The 24873-nt window shown below is 33.4% G+C and overlaps 2 protein-coding genes across 2 annotated transcripts in view; one reads left to right on the forward strand and one right to left on the reverse strand.

The window, feature by feature from the left end:
- The window catches only part of LOC135124378 (sushi, von Willebrand factor type A, EGF and pentraxin domain-containing protein 1), a 142115-nt gene extending 127569 nt beyond the window's left edge, over window positions 1-14546 (reverse strand). Inside the window, exon 1 of the mRNA XM_064049410.1 lies at window positions 14191-14546. Within this exon, the coding sequence (XP_063905480.1) occupies window positions 14191-14239 (49 nt within the window). The 5' untranslated portion in view covers window positions 14240-14546. The remainder of the gene's footprint in view (window positions 1-14190) is intronic.
- A 7549-nt stretch (window positions 14547-22095) lies between these two features.
- Window positions 22096-24790, forward strand: LOC135124382 (nucleolar complex protein 3 homolog). Its single transcript, XM_064049422.1, has 9 exons — window positions 22096-22336; window positions 22387-22547; window positions 22597-22959; window positions 23014-23147; window positions 23200-23400; window positions 23446-23634; window positions 23681-23862; window positions 23910-24530; window positions 24580-24790. The coding sequence occupies exons 1-9, from the start codon at window positions 22179-22181 to the stop codon at window positions 24764-24766; spliced, it is 2196 nt and encodes a 731-aa protein (XP_063905492.1). The 5' UTR covers window positions 22096-22178; the 3' UTR covers window positions 24767-24790.
- Window positions 24791-24873: the final 83 nt, after the last annotated feature.

Genomic DNA, 24873 nt, shown 5'->3' on the forward strand with positions numbered 1-24873 from the left:
TTGTGGTCACTGATTAATTTATTTTTATTTATGATTGTCCAATAAATAGGATTTTACTTTTCTGTTGAGCAATAAATTCTATTCTATTCTGTTCAAGTTCTCGTATTTCTTACTTCTTCTCGTTTCTCACATTTATCATATTTGTCATTTCTCATCTTCTCCATATCTCCATTTCCAATTTGTCATGTTTCTTATTTCCTATTTTCATTTGCTTCATTTCCCTTATTTCTCTCATTGCCCACATTTCTCATTTCTCATACCTTATTTCTCACATTTCTCATTTCGCATTTTTCCTGATCATTCTTCCTCCAGTAACGTAACAGTTGCTAATAAGTGTTTAACAAATTTTTGTTTACCATATCAAATTTCGCCACATACTGTTTTAAAAATGGTGTGTATATGGTATCGAGTATTCAGCTGAAAAAGTAATCAAGTTGACCTTGATTTTTTATAAACATTGCCCACAGTTAACCTAAAATTTAATCGATGACAGCTGACAACGCGGAAATGTCAATTATACACAACAGTATGAATTAATAAAACACATACGTTTTTTGCTACGTTTTCTTCCGTGAAACAAGCAACGCCAACTTGATGACTTTTTAAATCTTTATTTCGAGCATTTTATCTAACAGATATTTATCAATTGATAAACGATTTATCAATATATTCTATATTTTTGGAGTATTTTAGGGCATATTTTTCAAGCTCTAGTAACAAGAAAAATTCGCAAACGTTGTTTACGCTGTGTGATTGTGTATCAGATCATAGAACGCTATTTATTCTTCCGATACCTTGACTGATTCTGATTCCAAAAAGAGCACTGCATCAGACTCCGGCGCTCGCAAAGGCAATATCTTGTTCACTAGCGGAAAAGTCGCGACCTCGTATAAACTAGCTAGTAGCTTATTGAACTCGCAAAAAACGAGCAGCATATTTTGTTGATATGCTGATAGCGCGTCTCTCGGAAGTCTATAGATCATTTAATTGGAAGTTCGCGGTGCACAGAAGCGCGTAATTGAAAGCTGCGATAAGGAGGTCGTCTTGGAATTAATTAAACTAGTTAAAGAAAATAATTTCGCTTTAATGCACAATTGGAGCACCGGGAACCGTCCGAATTAACTTGAAATTTAAAGCGGCCAATAATTCAAGCGGCAGCAAAAAGTGCAAATTGCTCGCGAAAGCTCGACCCATTATTGCACGGCGGTTTTGCGCTCATCCCGGATCGGGAAATGGCAGAGCTTTTACAGTTATGTAGCTAATTTAGCGGGGATACACCACTACATAAATAACACTGCTGTATAATGCAGCAATTAAGCGCGAAATGCAATTAGTAGCTTAATATGATTTCACGGCGCCGAGTCTAACTTTTACCTCGTCAACACCATGTGAACTTTATGAGGAGGGTTCACAATTCTATTTATAATATTACACTGAGCGTCTGGGGCTATAATTATAATTGATGCTCTCCAGAGGAGATCTGACATTGGGAGAGTGCGAAATTATTTTGAGGAGGGAACACTTTTTTACTAGTGTTTTGTTGTGGTTTAATCTAAATCTAAACCCAGTTAGTTATCCGGTGTGGTACAACGTAGAAAATATTTAAAATTTTAAATTTATTTTGTAAATAATTGACTAATTACTGATCGAATTGTAGTCTATTTACTGAACAGATGGAGTAATCATGTGCCTACACAATGAGCGTCCAAGCTTACCCGATAGCATCAAAATTGGACGTATAAAAAAACTTCAAATTGTCATGTACCTTTCTTAATGTTTGTGCATCAAGTTGTCAGTAAACATGACAAGTTTTGTAGTAAATTAATGACAGAAATATATATTTTTTCTTAATTACTTAATACCTAAAAATAAGTTTATTCTCACTTTTTAGTTTTTTAAAATATAAAAAAAACTAAATTCTGAATCCGGATTTGATCCTTCCAGATTTATAACTAATCAAACCTGCGACTTAGTTTTTCGTTACGAAACAAAGTAAGAGTGTCTAAAAAGACTGATTTAACAAAAATATCAAATAAATGATTAAAATAAAACAGATGAAAAATATGTAAAGATCTTATTTTAGATTTTACAACTCTATCTGTTTGGTAAACACAGTATATACTATACAAATATCAAATATTCAAGGATTTAAGGGTAATTTTTTATTACAAACTTGATTTCTCCCATTTGTCATTTTTGCCCATTTCTCACGTTTCTTATTTCTCACATTTCATATTTCTCATTTTTCTCGTTTCTCACATTTCTCACTTCTTCCCGGTTCTTGCATTACTCAATGCTCGTTTCTCATATTTGTTATTTCTTCTTATTTCTCACTTATGTCCCATATCTCAAGTTTTACATTTTTCATGTTTTCTGTTTCTTATGTTTCTCATTTCTCACAATTCTCATTTCCCGTATTTCTCATATTTCTCATATTTCCCAAATTTCTCATATTTAGATAGATAGATAGATAGATAGATAGATAGATAGATAGATAGATAGATAGATAGATAGAAGCTTTATTGTTATTACTTAAAAAAAGTTTACAAACGTCCAGAATAATTTTACATACAATTAGTGTAATAAACAAAATAACATTATAAAGCAATAAATAAAATATTTATGTTAACTAAAAGTTTCATTCCTCATTCCTCATATTCTTCATTTCTCGTATTTTTCACATTTCTTCTTATTCCCCATTTCTCAAGATTTACGTTTCTCACATTTCCCATTTTTAACGCTTCCAATTTCCCACGTTTCCCATTTCTTACATTTCCCATATCTTCCCATTTCTCACGTTTCTCATTTCTCATTTCTCACCTTTTTCATTTCTTCTTGTTTCTCACACTTCTCATTTCTCACATTTCTCATTTCTCGCATCTCTCATTTCTCAAACTTTTCATTTCCCATATTTCTCATTTCTCATATTTCTCATTCCCCATATTTCTCATTTCTCACATTTCTCATTTACCACATTTTTTCTTATTCCCATTTCTCAAGTTTTTATGTTTGTCACATTTCGCATTTTTACGTTTCCGATTTCCCAAGTTTCCCATTTTTTACGTTTATTGTTTCTCACTTTAACCAGTTTTTACCTTTCCCATTTCTCACGTTTCTCATTTCTCACATTTCGCATTTCTCAGATTCCCCATTTCTTACATTTCTCATATTTCTCATTTCTCACGTTTTTCATTTCTTCTCGTTTCTCACATATCAGTTCTTCTCGATTCTCGCATATCTCTGTTCTCCATTTCTCACGTATCCTTCTTCTCAAGTTTCCCATTTTCGATGTTTGTCATTTCTCAATATTCCGATATCTCATCTTTCCCATATGTCACATTTCCTATTTTTCACATTTCCCTTTTTCTCACGATTCTTATTCCTCACATTTCTCATTTCTCACATTTGTCATTCTCACATTTCTCACTTCTCACATTTCTCACATTTGTTATGTCTCATGTTTCTCATTTCCCACGTTCCTCATTTCTTTCGCGTCTCATTTCTCATGTTTCTCATTTTTCATGTTTCAAATGTCACATGTTTGTCATTTCTCAATTTTCCGATATATCATCTTTCCCATATCTCACCTTTCCCACTTTTCACATTTCCTTTTTTTTTCACGATTCTTATTTCCCATACTTCATGTCTTACGTTTCTCATTTTTCACATTTCTCATTTCTCATGTTTATTATTTCTCATGTATCTCATTTCTCGTGTTTTTCATTTTTAACGTTTCTTATTTTTAACGTTTCTCATTTTTAACGTTTCTCATTTTTAACGGTTTTCATTTTTAACGTTTCTCATTTCTCACATTTCTCACGTTTTTCATTTCTCATTTTTCACATTTCTCACGTTTCTCATTTTTCACGTTTCACATTTCTCATGTTTCTTATCTCTCATGTTTCTCATTTCTCATGTTTCTCATTTTTCATGTTTCTCATTTCACACATTTCTCATTTCTCCCGGGTCTCATCTCTCATGCACCTCATTTCATGTTTCCCATTTCTCATGTTTGTCATTTCTCAATTATGTGATATCTCATCTTTCCCATATCTCACCTTTTCCATTTTTCACATTTCCTTTTTCCCCCACGATTCTTATTTCTCATATTTTTCATTTCCCACATTTTTCATTTCTCATTTCTCGCATTTCCTACATTTCTCATGTTTCTTATTTCTCATGTTTTTCATTTCTCATGTTTCTCATTTCACATGTCTCTCATTTCTCATGTTTCTCATTTCTCACGTTCCACATTTCTCACATTTCCCACATTTCTCACGTTTCTCATTTTTCACCTTTCACATTTCTCACGTTTCTCATTTCTCATGTTTCTCATTTCGTACGTTTCTCATTTGTCTCGCGTCTCATTTTTCATGCATCTCATTTCTCATATTTCCCATTTCTCATGTTTCCCATTTCTCATGTTTTTCATTTCTCATGTTTCTCATTTTTCATGTTTCTCATTTTTAACGTTTCTCATTTCTCCCGCGTCTCATCTCTCATGCACCTCATTTCATGTTTCCCATTTCTCATGTTTGTCATTTCTCACTTTTCCGATATCTCATCTTTCCCATATCTCACCTTTCCCATTTTTCACAATTCCTTTTTTTCTCACGATTCTTATTTCACATACTTCTCATTTCCCACATTTCTCATGTCTCACGTTTCTCATTTTTCACGTTTCTCATTTCTCATGTTTCTTATTTCTCATGTTTTTCATTTCTCATGTTTCTCAGTTCTCGTGTTTTTCATTTTTAACGGTTTTCATTTTTAACGTTTCTCATTTCTCACATTTCTCACGTTTCTCGTTTCTCATTTTTCATGTTTCTCATTTCACACGTTTCTCATTTCCCCCGCGTCTCATCTCTCATACACCTCATTTCATGTTTCCCATTTCTCATGTTTGTCATTTCTAAATTTTCCGATATCTCATCTTTCCCATATCTCATCTTTTCCATTTTTCACATTTCCTTTTTCCCTCACGATTCTTATTTCTCATATTTTTCAATTCTCACATTTCTCATTTCTCATTTCTCACATTTCCTACATTTCTCATCTCTCACGTTTCTCATTTTTCACGTTTCTCATTTCTCATGTTTCTCATTTCTCATGTTTCTTATTTCTCATGTTTTCCATTTCTCATGTTTCTCATTTCTCATGTTTCTCATTTCTCATGTTTCTAATTTTTCATGTTTCTCATTTCGTACGTTTCTCATTTCTCTTGCGTCTCATTTATCATATTTCCCATTTCTCATGTTTCCCATTTCTCATGTTTCCCATTTCTCATGTTTCTCATTCCTCATGTTTGTCATTTCTCACTTTTCCGATATCTCATCTTTCCCATATCTCACCTTTCCCATTTTTCACATTTCCTTTTTTCTTTACGATTCTTATTTCTCAAACTTCTCATTTCTCACATTTTTCATTTCTCATTTCTCACATTTCCCACATCTCTCATGTCTCACGTTTCTCATTTCTCATGTTTTTCATTTCACATGTTTCTCATTTCACATGTTTCTCATTTTTAACATTTCTTATTTTTAACGTTTCTCATTTCTCATATTTGTCATTTCTCACGTTCCTCATTTCTCACATTTCCCACATTTCTCACGTTTCTCATTTTTCACGTTTCACATTTCTCATGTTTCTCATTTCTCATGTTTCTAATTTTTCATGTTTCTCATTTCATACTTTCTCATTTCTCTCGAGTCTTATTTTTCATGCATCTCATTTCTCATGTTTCCCATTTCTCATGTTTCCCATTTCTCATGTTTCTCATTCCTCATGTTTGTCATTTCTCACTTTTCCGATATCTCATCTTTCCCATAACTCACCTTTTCCATTTCTCATGTTTCTCATTTCTCATGTTTCTCATTTCTCATGTTTCACATTTCTCATGTTTCTCATTTCTCATGTTTCTCATTTCTCATGTTTCTCATTTCTCATGTTTCTCATTTCTCATGTTTCTCATTTCTCATGTTTCTCATTTCTCATGTTTCTTATTTCTCATGTTTCTCATTTCACGTTTCTCATTGCTCCCACATCTCATTTCTCATATTTCCCATTTCTCATGTTTGTCATTTCTCACTTTTCCGATATCTCATCTTTCCCATTTTTTACATTTCCTTTTTTCCCCATGATTCTTATTTCTCATATTTCTCATTTCTCACATTTTCATTACTCATTTTCTCACATTTTCATTACTCATTTCTCACATTTCCCACATTTCTCATTTTTCATGTTTCTCATTTCTCATGTTTCTCATTTCTCATGTTTCTCATTTCTCATGTTTCTCATTTCTCATGTTTCTCATTTCTCATGTTTCTCATTTCACGTTTCTCATTGCTCCCACGTCTCAGTTTTCATGCATTTCATTTTTCACGTTTCTCGTTTTCCATATTTCTCATTTCTCATGTTTGTCATTTCTTACTTTTCTGATATCTCATCTTTCCCGTATTTCACTTTTTCTCTTTTTCACATTTCGTGTTTTCTCGCGATTCTTATTTCTCACATTTCTCATGTCTCATGAGAAAAAAATGTTACTTACTTACTCATGTTTCTAATTTCTCACGTTCGTTGATTCTCATGTTTCTCACTGCTCATGTATCTCATTTCTCATATTTCTCACTTTTCCTATTTCTTATTTCTCATATTCGTCACCCGCCATAAGAAATGATAAAAATAATAATAATAAGTAAATATTCCATGATCATCAATATCCGCCGTAATCCCTCATCATCCGTCATCTTCATCAACATCGTCCGTAAAAATAAATAATATCTAATAATTATTCCCTCATAACCAAAATAATTTCCGGGTCAGTGGTGGGTCTTAATAGAAATATTCTGTCATCATCATCATTATCATCATCCGTCATACTCCGTAACGATCCAACATAGTCCGTTATCATCCGTCATGTTCCGTCATAATCCGTCATAATAAATAATAATAATCAATTCGTCATTTATCATTTTTACTTCCCGAGTGTAAGCTAAGGAACAACTGTAATCTAGTCCATCGGACGACTAGCTACTTTCATATTTTCTCGACGTTTCATGACCCCTGGAACACGAAAAAATAGGTTTCTCGTATCTGTCTGGTCTATCTGTCGTCTGTCCAGATTTTTATTAGTGAGATAATGTCCCAAACTATCAGACCCAATGTTGTCAAATTTTATATCTATGTTAGGAATATCGTCTAGATGACCAAAATTTACCTAATCGTTCCTACCAGCAATGTGATGACATTCCGTCAAAACTTTTCATAGTAAGTAGCATTTAAATTTTGTGAAATAACATACTCCTGTACCTACTTGTTGTTTATGAATCCGCCTTGAGATTTTCCCCGATGCAGCAAAATTATACAGCCACGTTCCTACAAGGTTATCCGTTTATCGCGCCTTTGTAACGCTCGCATGGTTTTTTTTTTTTTTTCTTACACTATTACTGCTATTATCTATATTTTTGATCAAATTTCTGTACCCCAATGTTTTATTATTAATACACTGCACATGTCAGAACTGACATACGTGTTCCCAATTGTTAATCCGTTTCCTATCATGAGATATCTGCATTTTCGTATTATAGGTAACTATACTATAGCTCGATAAACAAAAAATTATTACAAAAAGCCTACAGAAAACTATTGATTAAAAGACCAATTAAGAAAAGCAATTTAAAAAAATTAAAAACCCACCAATAACAATTTGTCTTTGAGATATTCAACTCCCCAACGCCGTGTCAAATTTTGCGTTAATTTGGACGCTTTCTGGTGCTCTAATTGTGAATTAAGGCGAATTATTTTATTTAACTGGATTAATTAATTCCGTGAAGACCTCCTTATCGTAACTTTCAATTACTCGCTTGTGTGCACTATCAACTTCCAATTAAATGATCTAGGCTTCTAAGGGACGTGCTATCAGCATATCAACTAAATATTTATTAAGGAGGAAGCCAATCTCTCGACGCGACCGAACGATCTGATAGGTTCCTTCTGGCGGATCGGTATTAATGGCAAGACATCTTGGGAATATACCTCTGGGTCCCTTCGGAAACACTAGCTACAGAAGTTGTTTTGTGTTTCTCATAGAGCGGATGGTAAAGTTATACGCGCATACATTCGGTAATCTCACGAGTATAGGGAATTTCATCCGCACGAGTCTGGTTGGCTTGAATTATTTATTTAGTAGTCTACTTGCAATTTTATTTAGTGGAAAACCAATCTATTTTAAAAATTTTGATTTGTTTTCCATCACACAAAGTAAACAGTTTGAAGTTTCGCTTCCTGTAAAAATATTATCAATCCATTCTAGTTAATGTAAGTTGAATTTGGGGGACAATCGCCTTTATTATTCATAACAATAAGCATCAGCGTAACGCGGAGTGGCTTTTAGAGCTTTAGACTAAGTAAATTGTATTTTACACTTTAATGCCGAGTCTATTCCCTCCCAAGTCCTTCATTAGCCTTTCAGAGCCTGGTTGCGTAACTGAAATCGTCATTCCGATTTTTAATCCCCACGTAATTACAGACACAACATGCGATTAATTTTGCCCAACTTTCCATAAATTTAGCGGAGATAAACGTGTCATAAAACCATTATTGATTGTATATTTTACATTCACGCGAATTAAATATTGATAAACATTTCTCGTGTGCCGCAACGGTGCCCTCGGGCGTCCTGGAGCAAATTGAAAGCCCCATAAAGGCAAACCTAAGAATATTCCAGAAATTTGTGTCACGCTTAATATGGTCTTTTTCGAGATTGTTTATAACGGATATGGCAAAGGTTAGGGGTTAATTCCTTTATAGGTGCAGCTCCAATTTCGTTATCGCAAGAGAAAGCCTGACGAAACTCCTCCGGTGTTAAAACAAAGAATCAAAAGGGATTTATTTAGAAAATTATTCGGCAAATAAAAGGCGGAATAACCAGGAGCGAATTTAATTACGGCCCATTTATCTCTGTTCGGGATTACAATCTACAACAGAACACAAGTCAAAGTTTGAATGCGTAATTGGTGCGGGTTTTTAGTTGTTTTATTGAGAAAGTTTGTGTTTGGTTTTGGGAATGATAAATTTCGTGCAATTAGTATGCATTAGTTACGTGAGTTTGTTAGGGGTTGATAAATCACCACCGCATGTAGGAATTGTGTTATTTTATCATTTTTAGAGGGGATTTGGCCAGGGGCGGAGTAGATTTTATCGCCAACGACCAAGCCACTTTGTATATTAGAAAACAAAAGAGCACGTTAATCCTGGTAGAAATAAGGTACCTAGTAGTAATTACTAATTATTTTATAGATTTGAAGCTAAACTAAAAGATGTTTTCTACGAATTGCAATAACCGAATCACAGTGCCGACGGTCCAGACTTTTTAATGCTCTGACTTCCGCATATTGAACAAAACACTACATTTTTTTGGTTAATTATAACTTGTCTAGATCTAGAGAAGGCTCAACATCCCCTAGCCTCCCCCTAAATACGCCCTTGTTTAGGCGTTATAAAATATCGAGAAAATATGAAAGTACCAAATTACCCGATGAACTCCATTATTGTACGTCCTTAGGTTGTCCGCGATAAGAAAAACAACTTGAAAGTGTTTATGTTTATACATCGGAAGAATGTCACGTAGAAACTAGTTTGATTTGAATGAGTTCGTCCCCATAAAACAGAGGATCAAAACTAGTAAGTAGTAAAGTAAAAAAAAATATGAAGCAATGATGAATCAAAAGTAAAAACTCACCATATTTTGCACATTTTGGGTCATTTTCTTTTTTTGGAGGACATAAAGTCACGATAATCTTAAAAGATTATTCATCTAATAAATTTCTAGTTAAATAAACAAATGACAGTTTGTGGTTTATTATACGCTGATGACCCTCTAAACTACCGAACCGTTTACCTTGAAAAAATTAGATACCTTTTCATATTATCGTCTTCTATTTTATCAAAAATTTTGTATTGCAAGTCTCTTCTGAAATATATACTTTTGATGAAACAATCGACTGACTAAAATATAAGTATAAACCCCTCTACACAGCTGATGATGTCATTTCAAAATATTATTAAATAAATCTTCATTTAAAAGCATGGCCTAAGATAATAAAAGAAGATTCTCTGTACTGCACTAGTAAACTTTATTTTGTTTTTGTTTACTCAAGACGTCTCAAAAAATACTACATGCACTGATTCGTTTTATCGATTACTCCAGAAATGGCTCATCCAGTTCCCTGAAATCCTGGGAACACACAAACGTCCTCATTAATGTTGCGATCCAGATATCAGAATTAATATATTCACTCCCACCCAAAAGCTGATGACGTCATCTCAAACATTTATTAATTAAATGCAAATGCAAATAGTGGATCGCTTCATCTAACTTCACGAAATTTTAGGAATTTCGTGTCTTCCATTTAATATCTTTGCTAATATTTAGTCGTACAACTTGGATTGTAAACAAAATATGAATAATATAAAGTGGGGAACAAAACAAAATCGAACACATACAAAAAAAATTGGTCGAAAGCTGTTTCGACAAAATAATAAAATAAACTGACAGATTCATTAATTTTTTTGCAAATAAAACTCGTCATATTTTGCCCATTTCGGGTAGAATTTGGAATTTAACTCTCTACTATGGAAATATGCAATTTAACACCTTTAAATTTATCAAGTTTTTACAAGATTAATAGGGGCAAAATCAGTTTTATCTTACCAAGTACTAACCCCGCCCACCCGCCCCCTATTTTCTCATAGGATATGTCATGTGCCAAAATAAGACTTATGTTAGCAAGTATTAGCCCCGCCCACCCGCCCTTTAGTTTCTCAGAGGGTAGTAATTGCTAGGAGTTGCTAAGATAAGTCTTATTTTGGCAAATGACATATCCTCTGAGAAAATAGGGGCGGGTGGGCGGGGCTAGTACTTGCTCAGATAAGACCGATTTTGTCAAACGCCATACCCTCTGAAAAAGTAATGGGCGGGTGGGCGGGGCTAGTATTTACTAAGGAAAAACTTATTGTAAACAAAATATGTATAATATAAAGTGGGAAACAAACCAAAACCGAAAACAAAAAAAATTGGTCGAAAGCTGTTTCGACAAAATAGTAATATAAACTGACACATTCATTAATTTTTTTACAATTATAAATCACAAATAAAAACTCATCATATTTTGCCCATTTCGGGTAGAATTAGGAATTTATCTCGTTACTACGGAAATATGCAATCTAACAATCTAACACCTTTAAATTTCTCAAGTTTTTACAAGATTAATAGGGGCAAAATCAGTTTTATCTTACCAAGTACCAACCCCGCCCACCCGCCCCCTATTTTCTCAGAGGATATGTCATCTGCCAAAGTAAGACTTATGTTAGTAAGTATTAGCCCCGCCCACCCGCCCTTTAGTTTCTCAGAGGGTAGTACTTGCTAGTAGTTGCTAAAGTAAGTCTTATTTTGGCAAATGACATATCCTCTGAGAAAATAGGGGCGGGTGGGCAGGGCTAGTACTTGCTCAGATAAGACTGATTTTGGCAAACGCCATACCCTCTGAAAAAGTAGTGGGCGGAAGGGCGGGGCTAGTATTTACTAAGGTAAAACTTATTGTAAACAAAATATGCATAATATAAAGTGGGAAACAAACCAAAATCGAACACAAAAAAAAATTGGTCAAAAGCTGTTTCGACAAAATAGTAAAATAAACTGACACATTCATTAATTTTTTTGCAGTTATAAATCACAAATAAAACTCATCATATTTTGCCCATTTCGGGTAAAATTAGGAATTTAACTCGTTACTGCGAAAATATGCAATTTAACACCTTTAAATTTCTCAAGTTTTTACAAGATTAATAGGGGCAAAATCAGCTTTATCTTACCAAGTACTAAACCCGCCCACCTGCCCCCAATTTTTTCAAAGGATGTCATCCGCCAAAATAAGACTTATGTTAGCAAGTATTAGCCCCGCCCACCCTCTCTTTAGTTTCTCAGAGAGTAGTACTTGCTAGTAGTTGCTAAGATAAGTCTTATTTTGGCAAATGACATATCCTCTGAGAAAATAGGGGCGGGTGGGCGGGGCTAGTACTTGCTACGGTAAGACTGATTTTGGCAAACGCCATACCCTCTGAAAAAGTAGTGGGCAGGTGGGCGGGGCTAGTATTTACTAAGGTAACACTTATTTTGGCAGATGACATAAACTCTGAGAAAATACGGGGCGGGTGGGCGGAGCTAGCACTTGCTAAGATAAGACTAATCTTACCCCTATTAAACTTGTAAAAACTTGTTAAATTTAAAAGGTGTTAAATTGCATATTTCCCTAGTAACGTGTTAAATTCCTAAATCTGATTGGATAATTATTTTTTAACAGCTCTGTTATTAATTTTTCTGAAACACCCGGTTTAAGCAAATTTAAAAAATATGTATTAAAAATAAATCACAAGTACAGACTCATCAAGTCATCATATTTTGCACATTTAAGGTAGGATATATTCAGCAATATTTTGAGGTGATGTAATCAATTTTTTCGGGGGGATGAGCAAAATGTTTTGATTAAAATTTTATTATGCTTACCATAAATTTAAAATATTTGCAAGATTTTGAAGCATTCAGTTGGGCAGACTCAAAATTAAATTGCAAAATTTTGTTTTATAATTTTGATTTTTTTTTCCAAAAATCTGGATGTTTTGGGTAAAAACTCAACATGGAATCATAAACTACATGTGTAGGACTATGTTGTCTAATAAAAATTAGGACGGCAGACAGACGGACAGACAGACAGACGGAAACTGGAGACGGACTCGACTAAAATTAACTGTAAAATTTTCCTGTTGCGTCTTTGGAAATTGGGTTACTTAAATATATAAAATTTGTATTAAAACTCTTTAAAAAAATGTGGAAACTTTACCAAGGTAAGTAGAGAAACCTGCTCAAATCGAAACAAAAGAATAGATACTTTAGAGATTAAAGCTATTAGAAGTGAAATTTTTAAGTCCAGTAAACATATTTTTGAAATTTTAAAATCCACTCCGTATTTTTTTATTAAAATCAAAAAATTGGTCGAAGGTTACGAACTTGAAAGTTGATTGATTTTGTTTCCTCAAAACAGAGGAAAGAACTAATTTAATTAATTAGACTACAATGGAGCAAAACGGGCTGAATATAATTTTGGGCGGGCGGTTATTATTAAATATAAGCGTACGCAACATTACTATATTCTTACATTTTCGAGGCAATGGGGTGAACCATTCTTGATTTGATAAAAAATTCCTAATGTATCTATGTACAAAATTTGACACCAATTTTGCGAAATTTTATTTTCCTCTATATATTAAAAAACATACAGAAAATTCCAATCACAGTGTAAGAAAAAAAACGTCCACGAGGGAATTAAACACGCGGTTTTCGCGTACAGGCGTTGGGTTCCATTCCGCTTATACTAGAGTATCAGTTTATTGCAAAATACACAGATGACGAACTCTAGGGGTCACGAAACGTCGAGAAAACTTGAAAGTACTTCCTTAGTTTATACTCGAGAAGTAAAAATTAAAGTCACTTTTTCAACAAGAGCTACATTATTCTGTGCTCACATATATAATAAAAAACATAAAATTGTTAACATGAAAAAATACAAAGAGAACATAACATTTTCTAAAATTTACGTATAACGTAAAAATTATTATTATTTATTTATTTATTTATTTATTTATTTATTTATAACCCGCAGAAAATAACAGTTCTCTTTCTCGAAATATAATTTATCTTAACCTGTCTCAACACTTCTTGGTCAGTCTGAAGAAACCAGTAGCTGTCCGAAAATTACATTCTTCAGTTTGGATTTAGGTTTATTTTTCATCTCAATGCTGGCAATAATTGATAACTTTTACTCAATTTTTAAAATATTTTAAACAATTTATATTTAATAATAATAATAATAATAATAATAAAATCATTACAGGTTGCGTCTTTGTAATTTAATTTTATTCGCCATCGTTTCTATAAATGATAGTACATTGCAAGAAAAAGCCAAGTTCGGTTCACTCCGTCGTTACAAAGTTAAATTAAACCAATTTGATTTAAACGGAAAACTTTTGTTTCCCAACTGTCAACATTTTGGCCCATTCCATAGCAACTATCCGCCCCCTTTTCAGCCCGTCCGCCCCTGTCCTTCACTAAACGAGACAATAATAAATTGTTCTTACCTTGGCTTACGACGACGCCAAGTATCAGCCAACACCACAGTTTGTACATATTTACAAAACAAAGTTCCAGCTGCAGTCACGGCAAATTTATATCTTTACATAGTTATCCAGTCAGAAAAATGTTCACCAAATTTCCGTGGCGCTCATAAAATCATCCATAGTTTGAATGAATTAATCACATTTTAAATCACTTTTCAAAGTTTGTGGGTTGGGAAATAATGTGCGACAGTTTAATGAATAAATCTGCTGGGAACGAGAAAGTGGAAATAGTTGGGGTAGAAAATTGAATCGCTGCCGCGCGTTATTTTATGCCGACGAGAGGAAATAATGTTGAGGAGCACACTTCCGTATCCGGCGACGGCTGTACAGCATCTGATTTTGCCGTGATCTCTCATGTAGCCAGACGCCGGCGACGTTTTCCAGTGGAAGGGTAAAACGGACGCCTGAAAAATCCGACGAAGACGCGCCAAATACGAATTTTTTGCGGCTCGCGCCGCTTCGGCGCCTGACACTACTCAAATTTGGGACATTATAATATAGGCGCACTGTATGCGAAAAGTTGTGTACAGTCGCGAGTTTTATTATTAGAGAGCGGATTTATAAGCACAAAAAAATTAAGAATAAGCGCTTAAATAAGCACATTTTCAATAAAAAAAGTTTTATTTTAAGCAAAAAAGCATTAAATAAGCATAACACTTTCATTAAAAAAGTTTTATTTTAAGCAAAAAAGTATTAAAACCATAATCATATTACAAATCAAAGAACACTTCTTAGAACTTTGGATAAAATATTATTACAATAATCCTAGACTTTATATTTTACACACGTATTTCAGTTTTCTTTAAAACAATTTATGATTGTAATATGTTCCAAGCTGTCCACTGTAAAATTTTTTCGCCGATCATTTAAAATGTGTTTAAAATTGGAGAATATGCGTTCAACATCCACAGTCGTTATTGGCGCAAATTTGAATTTTGCAACTAATGTTGAATCTAACTCCAAATTTTCCACCTTCTGGCTTTGTAAAACACGAGCTACGTCGGAAAGAACACCGAAACCTGCATTTTTATTTAACACTTCGTCAAGTTTTTGAGATACTCTAGTACCAATATCACCCCTTATTGCGTTTGCTTGTTGTTTAAATTCTTTCACCAAGTTTATGGCATTTACCAACAACATGTTGGGTTTTTTTAACTTTTCTATTATCTCACATACGAATTGATAATTGCTTCTTAGAAAAGCTAGATCTTGTCGCAAATCTTTGTTTTCCAAAATATTTATGCAATCTTTAATCGATTGAGAAGAATCTTCGCTAAACTCCGTAACTACTTCCTCAAATTCTTTGATATATTTGTCATAATAAAATGTGTCCTGTAACCATGTTCCCCACCTCGTTATAATCGGCTCTGGGGGCAATGGTATGTTTGGAAATTTTTCCTTAAAATGTTGCACTCTTGGTGGGGCTTTAACAAAAATCTTTTTACCATTTGCCACTAATTTATTGACAGTAGGAAACTGCAAATGTTATCCTTCAGCCACTCTGTTTAAACCGTGGGCAATGCAAGTAGAGTGAATTAAACTGGGGTACAATATTTTTAGATTATTCCCTGCTTTCAACATATAATGAGCTGCATCCGAGATCATCAATAAAATTTTATTCGCCGGTACGGCATTTGGCAAAAATAGTGACGTAAGACTGTCATTTACAAATCTGGTAATCGTATTGCCATTTGTTTTATCTAACATTTTCTTTTTTTCTTACTACATACCCTCGACTAGGGAAATTTTCATTTAAGATTCCAACAATTAAACTTGCCACGTATCTTCCACAACTATCGGTTGTTTCATCGACAGCGAACCATAAATAATTATCTCCAATGCGATGTTTAATTTCGTTGTAAACTTGCTGAAACGCTGGGCCTACATAATTTTTTCGGAGAGTACTTTCAACCGGAATATGTCGATTGCAGTGTTTTTCAAAGAATTCTTGAAGAGGGCCTTTCTCCAATTTTTTTAAAGGTATATTGGACTGGATCATCACTTTACATAAATCGAAATTAAACTGAAACTGCTCATCTTTTGTGGAAGTAGATGCAACAGATTCATGTATGGTCTGCTGTTTAATTTTAGAAACTTCAAACATTTTCTTCCTTTCTACGTGAAGAGTCGTTCTGACATGTTGCGTCACGTTATATTTTTTATCACTTTGAATCTAAAACAACGTACATATACAGGATTAACAAAGGAAAATAGATAAAAAAAATTAGTGGGCTTACGGTTTTCACACAAGCTCTGCAGAATATTTTGTTGTTTTCTAATTTTAGTTCTGGAAAATCCCTTATCCACTCATGCGGCGTCGATTTTACTTTCGGCATTCTTTTAAAATATTGGTAACATTACCAAAAAGAACTCAACATGTAACAAGGGAGAACCACGTATAACACTGTACTACGACAGATGCGATAGACTGATGGTTGTGAAATAAACGGTTCATTTACTTAAAAGTTTCCATTAGAAAAATTTTAAGGTAGGTAGTTGGGTACAATAATCCTTTTTTCTAGAAAATCTTCAACGGTCTTGCCGCAAAATGCCGAAAAAGAACATCTGGTTAAAAGCTTTAATTCATTATCAACGGAAGTAAGGATTTAAAGTCATAAAATCTATGGAGTATTTTTCCAATCCTATAATAAAATTTTATTACCCAAACGACCGGAACCTATTCACAGAAAGGGTCTTGAGTAAGTGTACTTCAATGGTCAAGTCCAGGTAAAATGCGTACGATACGATACAGCTAACTAACAAGTATTTGTCATCCCGACAAGGCCGGCATTTGAACAAAATATGCATTAAAACTCATATTCGTCGAAAAAAGCATTAAATAAGCATATAAGTTTTAATATGCATAAAATTGAAAAAAAAGCAAATAAGCATAAAAAAAAAATGTGTCAAACGACTCCAAATTGTATCATAACTACAGATATAAAAAAGTTTTGAAGTGCTTACATTTTTCACAAAAAGCATTAAACCTAGAAATCCGCTCTCTATTTATTATACAGAGTGTTTCGCAAGAAATGTAACCCCTTCTGGTTGGAAATCTGTCATTGCATTTTTTAGTTTTTGTGTATAAACCGTTCAGGACGTTTTCAAATAAAAGTGATTAATTGACAAAACGGTTTGTCTTAACCCTATATGATAAATTTAATTTTTTCTGGATCATTAATTTTTTGTTAAAAATCTACACAAATGCCGCTTTAAATTTTAATCAACCAATCAGTTACATGTACATATTTTTGTTAAATATTTCTCAAATAATTTTTTTAAACGCTTTGTTTCTTTAATTCTTACTGTTAATAAAAATAAATAGATGGTCGCAGACATTTCAAGGAAATCCAACAAAGGTCGCTAATTTAAAAAGTTTGGGAACCACTGCTTTAGAAGTACGTTAGGAATATGTAAATAGCACGATTTAATGACGTCTCCTTAAGGTTTTTTTCATGGTAAATGATAATTAAATTTTATAAAATAGCATACTCCTGTATTTGTGGTTTATGAATCTGCCTTAAGGTAAATTTTTGTAGGAAAGTATCGATTTTGCAATAGGCTCTGCCCTCGGTCTGACAACAAATGAAAAATTCATCACAATTGAGCTTGGGTTGGATATGGGAGGGGCTTAATTTTTGGCTTGTATTTTTCTTAATATACATAGTATTCTTTGAACAACACGATACTCAAAAACATGTTTTTAGAGAAATAAGGATTTTACAGTTAAGCTCACTAACCAAAATTCGGCTAATTATCCCCACCAACAATTTGATGACGTCATCTCCAAAATTTATAATTAAAAGTTTTTTTAATTTTATAAAATAAGATACCCTTGTATTCGTGGTGTGTCAATCCGTGTCGAATTTTCACCCTAGACATCCAGAATTTTTAGAAAAAATTTAAAACTGAATAGAATAATTGGAATTATTTTCTCAGAGGGCATGGCATTTGCCAAATCAGTCTTATCTTAGCAAGTACTAGCCCCGCCCACCCGCCCTCTATTTTCTCAGAGGGTATGGCATTTGCCAAAATCGGTCTTATCTGAGTAAGTACTAGTATTTGTTAAGATAAGACTGACTTTGACACTTTTGACATTTTCGACCATTTTTCAACTATATCAACTAAATCTTGTAGATTTCGATATACACAAGTTATTTTCGGCTTCGTTTCTTCGGAAATTCTTACCGTGTTTCCAAAATCGCTGACTGAAGTATAGCAGTTTTTACAGTTTCGACAAAATATTTCGGTATAAAAATTTTGTACGTAGACAAAAACGAAATCATTATTAATTTTTGTTTCACAAAATACAGTTATTTTACGAATGTACTTTATGGTTTTTATATATTCACAGAAATGTTTAAAATTCGTTTATTTGAGACTAGAGAAATCAGGCCAAGTCAGGTCAGGTGAATGAAATAAGAAATAAATTTTGTAGCAAATAGTACATATAACAAAAAAAGTTACAATTAGCACTTCTTATTTTTACTTTTTTCACGTCCTAGATTCTATTATTAGTTTTCATTCCCACTCGACAAAAGAACGTAATTAGCCCCGCCCACCCACCCTGTCTCCTTTTCAGTGATTCATTTTATTCGAACTGAATAAAATGAATGATCCTATAATGAACAGAAATTAAATCAGTTGTTAGAACGAGAAGAGGGAGGGTGGGCGGGGCTAGTACTTGCTAAGATAAGCTCACGACGATTAAAAAAATCATCACAATAATTAAGACAGCGCGGCTGGGCAAGGCTTACATTTTGCTTTTTTTTCTTAATATGTGTAGTCATCTTTTCACAACAAGAAACTTAAAACATGTTTAAAATGGTAAATTTGTATAGGGAAATATCGATTTTGCAATTACGCTCCGCCCCTCGGTCTGACAACGAATAAAAAATTCATCAGGATTGAGATCGAGACGGATAGGTGGGGCTTCTCTTTTGGTATTTACTTTTTTAATTTATACATTTTAGTTTTCTTTGTAAGTATGACACCATTACTTAAGCCTAAGAACATATTCCACATGGTAATTTCTCGTATAAAAATAAGGATTTTACAATTAAGCTCCGCCCCTCGGCTTACGAAGTAATAAAAAAATCATCCGAATTGAGATATGGCGGGTGGGCGGAGCTTATATTTTGCCTTCTTTTTCTTAATATACGCAGCCATCTTTTCACAACAAGAAACTTGCAAAGAAATATGGATACTAATTTTCCATTTTAAACATGTTGTAAGTTTCATGTTGTGAAAAGAAGTCTACACATATTAAAACAAAAAGGCAAAATGTAAGCCCGCCCACCCGCCCTATCTCAATTGTGATGATTTTTTTATTCGCCGTGAACCAAGGGGGCGGAGCTTAACTGCAAAATACTTATTTCTTGACAAGAAATTAAAAACATGTTTTATCATGTTGTTCAAAGACTACTGCATATATTAAGAAAAAAAGGCAAAATATAAACTTCATTACTATTTAGATCAGGGCAGGTATGGGTGGGGCTTAATCTTTGGCTTCAATTTTTTCTTAATATTACATTGTATTCTTTGAATAACATGATACTCAAAAGTATGTCTTACGTGGTAATTTTTTGTAGAGAAATAATAACGATTTTGCAGTTAAATTCCGCTCCTTTGTCTCTCGATGATTGAAAAAAATCATCACAATTGAGATAGGGTGGGTGGGCGGGGCTTATATTTTACCTTTTGGCTTAATATACGTAGTCGTCTTTTCAGAACAGTTTAAAATGGTACATTCTTGTAGACGAATATGGATCTTGCAATTAAGCTCCGCCCCTCGATCTGACAACGAATGAAAAATTCAGCACAATTGAGAATTGAGGTCGTAGTGGGTATGGGTGGTACCTAATCTTTGTCTTTAATTTTTTCTTAACACACTTTACATAGATACTCAAAAACAAGTTTTTAATTTCTCCTAAACAAATAGGGATTTTGCAGTTAAGCTCCTCCTTCTTGGCTCACGACGAATAATAAAAGAATCATCACAATTGAGATAGGGTGGGTGGGCGGGGCTACATTTTGCCTTTTTTGCTTAATATGTGTAGACATATTTATTTCGACAACAAAAAACTTAAAACATGTCTAAAATGGAAATTTTTGTAGTAATCAACTTAAATCCTCCTCTTTTCTTCTACAACCTCTTTAAATACGGCAAAAGTTGAACATCAAAGTTAACACTTAACGTCACTTAATTTGTTATGTCAGAATATCAAGTGATAGAATAGTTACCAAAAAAATTACTAAAATCCACGTTTACAATTCAAAATCTACAGTTACACTGTGAAAATTTAAGAAGGTCAACTGCCAAGTCGTTTTTTTCATTGTGCGTCGACTTTACTATTAATGATAGAAGCAAATTTTTGGGTTGGCAATTCTGAATTACTGGCAACATTGTTAACATGTCAATTCACAGTTGTCAATTTTGACATGAGCGCCTCTAAAAACAGAATTTGAGACATCAGGTATACCATCATAAAATTTTAAATTGTTGCCAACCTGCCAAAAAAAATCAAAAACATTTATTTTCACTCTGTATTTTGTACGCTATGGTAATCAAATCCAGTTTTTTACGATAACTTTTACACAAGTTAAAATAAAAACAGTAAGTATTAGATTATTAAACTTCCGGCTAAGGATCACATTGTAAAATTTCGTGATGACGTCATACCGAATGACTATAGCCCCTAGAAACGAATGACTATTAATGTTTCTGACTTTTATTGTTAGGTTGGCAACATATTCTGAATTTTACGACATAATTTGACATTTCGAATTGTCAAATTGACATTTATGACACCAAGTCAGTAGATGCCATCCATCATCTCAACCAATCAATACGATTATTAGGCCTGATCATCCGCTCATTTCGAAATTGACAATTGTAAATTGACATACTGGCATGGCTACCAATATTTCAGAATTGCCAACACAAAAATGTGTTTCATTCATTAATAGTCACCTGGTACTTTATACCATGGTACGTGATTTATAGTAGAAAAAATTAATTTAATTAGAACTAAGAAGACGTCATAAAGTTTTTGGAATAAGGAGTAAACAGACAAAATTTGATCTTTCTAAAATTTTAAAGCGTTTGCAGATTTCACATAAGTTGGTTTTGCATTGTCTAAAATAGATTTCCTTTTCTTTTTTATAAAATTTTGACTTATTTTCCAAAAATTTTAATGTTGCAGACAAAAAACCAAAAGCGAGTTAATAAGCCAGCATTTTATTTTATAAAATTTGTAAAAAAAAATCTAATATCTAAAAAAAAAATAGATAATAATCTTATTATTAGAGTCTACACAGTATAAAACGACAGAAATAAAAGAAATACAGGTACAGATATTTCTTATAATGTGGTATGAAGAGCGTGGTTCGTCAAAGCATTTTCAAAACTACTACCTGCACACAAGACAAACGCTATAGGTACGTAAAGAATTTCTAAAATTCTTACAACATTTCCAGTTTCACCAAAGTAAAGACCAATTTTCTATCCAAATAACACTACTTGTTCTAACTTTTTTTTGGAAAAGTAATTTCCTTAATAGAGTAACACGAATTTTCACTGAATTATGTTATAAAATTTTGATTAAAATAAAGTCCACAAAATAGCGTCTAGTCAAGAGCTACAATGTACAATATTCATAAATAAATGTAATTAAGTCAGGTCAGGTCAGACCAGGTCAGTTCAGTTCAGCTCAGGTTAATGTAACACTGATGTAGTTATAAATGCATCATAAAGTACTAATGAAATAACTGTGCTTCCAAAATTTCATACATTATCTTTTTGTATTTTAAAAATTGAAAGGAACCTGCCTTGGAGTTGGAGCTGTAGCCACTTCCCACTCTCGACGCTCTCGACTTCTGACACTTCTCCCCACATGAAAACAAATTTTTAAGGTTAGAAAACGTGTTGAATTTGAAAGTTCACAAAAATGGGTAAAAAGCCGCCTCATTCTGAAAGCGAAGAAGAAAACGACAGCGATTATGGCGAAGACATGCTGGAAATGGTCGAAGAAGACGACCTGGATTTTATTAAAAACGCCATCACCTCAAAATCGTACAACATTTTCAACAAAGTGAAATACACGGAGTAGGTTTTAATACGCCGTAATTTCATCTCTTTCATTAGCAATTTTTAAGATCATCTGGCCCCAAAGCCAAAAGACGCAAAGTCAGCGACGAAGAATCAGATTTAGAGAAAGACTATGAAGAACAAACAGTCGAAGATGTTCCAATGAAAAACTTGCTGCCAATTAAAACGAAAACCGGGATTGTGCGGCAACAAATTGTAGACGAATCTGGTAGGACACGGAATTAAAAAAAGCAACAATAATTAACATTTTTCTGCAGTGACAAAGTCTGAATCTGAAGAGGAAGAGGAAGAGGAAGTTGAAGAAAAACAAGAAGAGTTTGATTTTGTTGACAACAAAATTGATATTTCTAAACCCATCTCAGCCACACAACTATTAACTGAAAGACACAGGATTCTGAAGGAAAGAAAGATTCATATTGGTACTTTGAGTGCAGGAGTGTTGGAAAACCCCGAAGAAAAAGTTACAAATTTGAGGACTTTGTTGAAATTGATGGATGAAGAAACCCCTGAAGTTTATTTTACAGTGAGAAAATTGGCCACAGTTTCGTTGTTGGAAGTATTTAAGGATGTTCTACCATCATATGAGATTAAAAAGACACCCAGTCAAGAAGGAGTGAAATGTAAGCTCTATTTTTTGAAAATTACTATCACTAACATTCATTTTTTGTTTCTAGTGAAAAAAGACACCCTTAAACTACAGAAATATGAAGAAAGTTTGGTTCTATATTATAAGAAGTTTTTACAAAGGCTAGAAAAGAGTAGTTTAATTCTAGTAAAGAAGAAAGGAGACAGTAGGACCTTCAAGGATGTAATGTGTCACTATAACTAAAGCTAAATATTAATTCCAAGTCAAATTTTAGGAACAAATTAAATTAGGGGAACTATCAGTTCAAGCTCTAGCTGATTTATTAGTGACACACCCTTATTTCAACTATGCCCAGAATATTGCACAAGCTGTTGTCCCTTTTTTAAATAACCCCAGAAGTAATGTAAGAGAAATTGCAAAAAATGCAATTAAAGTTGTATTCAAGGAAGACAAAAAGGAAGAAATTACTTTACAGGTATATTATTTACCAAATATTCCAAAAGTCAAATTTAATTTTTAGATATTGAGAATAATTAACAACTACCTTAAAAATCACGCTCATAACGTCAATCCTGACATGTTGGAAACGCTTCTCGTTCTCAATTTAAGAGATGTTAATTTAGATGGTGAAAAAGAACAAGATATTAAACAGAAAAAATTGATGGCCAGAAAACAGAAGGTTTTGCAGATGTCCAAGAAAGAAAAAAAAGTAAGTTACAAGTGGAATTTACTTTACAATAATATTACTTTCACAGAGGAAGAAAAAATTACAATTACTTGAAAAAGAGCTCCTGGAAACTAAAGCAGAAGAAAACAAAAACACCAAACAACACAACTTGACAGAAATAACAAAAATAGTGTTTGGAATATATTTCAGAATTTTAAAAAATTCAACAAACACTAAAGTATTAGGGGTGACTTTAGAGGGTTTAGCAAAGTCAGTACCAGAAATTTAACTACTTGATATTAATACAAAGTTTGCAGATTCGCCCATTGCATAAACATTGACTTTTATCTAGACCTTGTGAACATTCTGGACCAACTATTGAAGGAAGACTGGATAGGATACAAGGAACAACTCCATTGCATTCAAACTGTCTTTTCAATTTTAAGTGGACAAGGAGAAGCCATAAATGTGGACCCAACGCGGTTTTACACCAACCTTTATAAAGGTCTCCTAACAACCCATGCCTCAAAAAACCACCCAAATTTTCTCATTTTACTTAAAACCTTAAACGACGCTTTAATCAAAAGACGTAAAAAAATAACCAACAAAAGGACGTTGAGTTTCGTGAAACGATTGGCTACTTTAAGCTTACAGTTGTTACATAATGGTAGCTTAGGCAGTCTAAGTGTGATTAAAAACGTCATGCAGTTAAATAGGTCCATAGATGTATTGCTAGACATGGACACGTCCTTTGGGGATGGTAAATTTCAACCAGAATTGGATGATCCAGAATATACAAACGCTGCGAGCACCGCTCTTTACGAATTAGTATTGTTATCAAAGCATTATCACCCGGTTGTTGGAAAATATGCAAAAAATATAGCGTTTGGGGTTCCTGCATCAGGAGAAGGGAGTCTCGATCCGGAATACGCAAAATGGTGGGTTTAATTAACTGAATTGCAGCTTTATTCGTGTGTTTATTTGTAGCACTCCTGAACAAATATTTAATAACTTTGAAATGTCGGAAATGGCGTTTAATCCCGCTGTTCCCGTTCCGAAAAAAACGCCGCCTAAAACTAAAGTACAAAGACACATTTTTGTCGATAGTTCGTTCGAAGATGAATGCAAACGTGTCGCCAGGAGTCATTTAAAAACAAAAGGAACGTTGTTGTGATTTTTAAATAAATTTCTAATTGGATTTTGGTGTTTTATTCGATTCTGGGGACTTTCGGTTTGGTGGTACAAGCAGGTGGCGCTTCTGTTGACGGTTCTAGTAACAAA

The sequence above is a fragment of the Zophobas morio genome, unplaced genomic scaffold (genome assembly GCF_036711695.1).
Source record: "Zophobas morio isolate AGI-343-1 ecotype UQ-CSIRO unplaced genomic scaffold, CSIRO_AGI_Zmor_V1 ptg000007l, whole genome shotgun sequence".
Taxonomy (NCBI): domain Eukaryota; kingdom Metazoa; phylum Arthropoda; class Insecta; order Coleoptera; family Tenebrionidae; genus Zophobas; species Zophobas morio.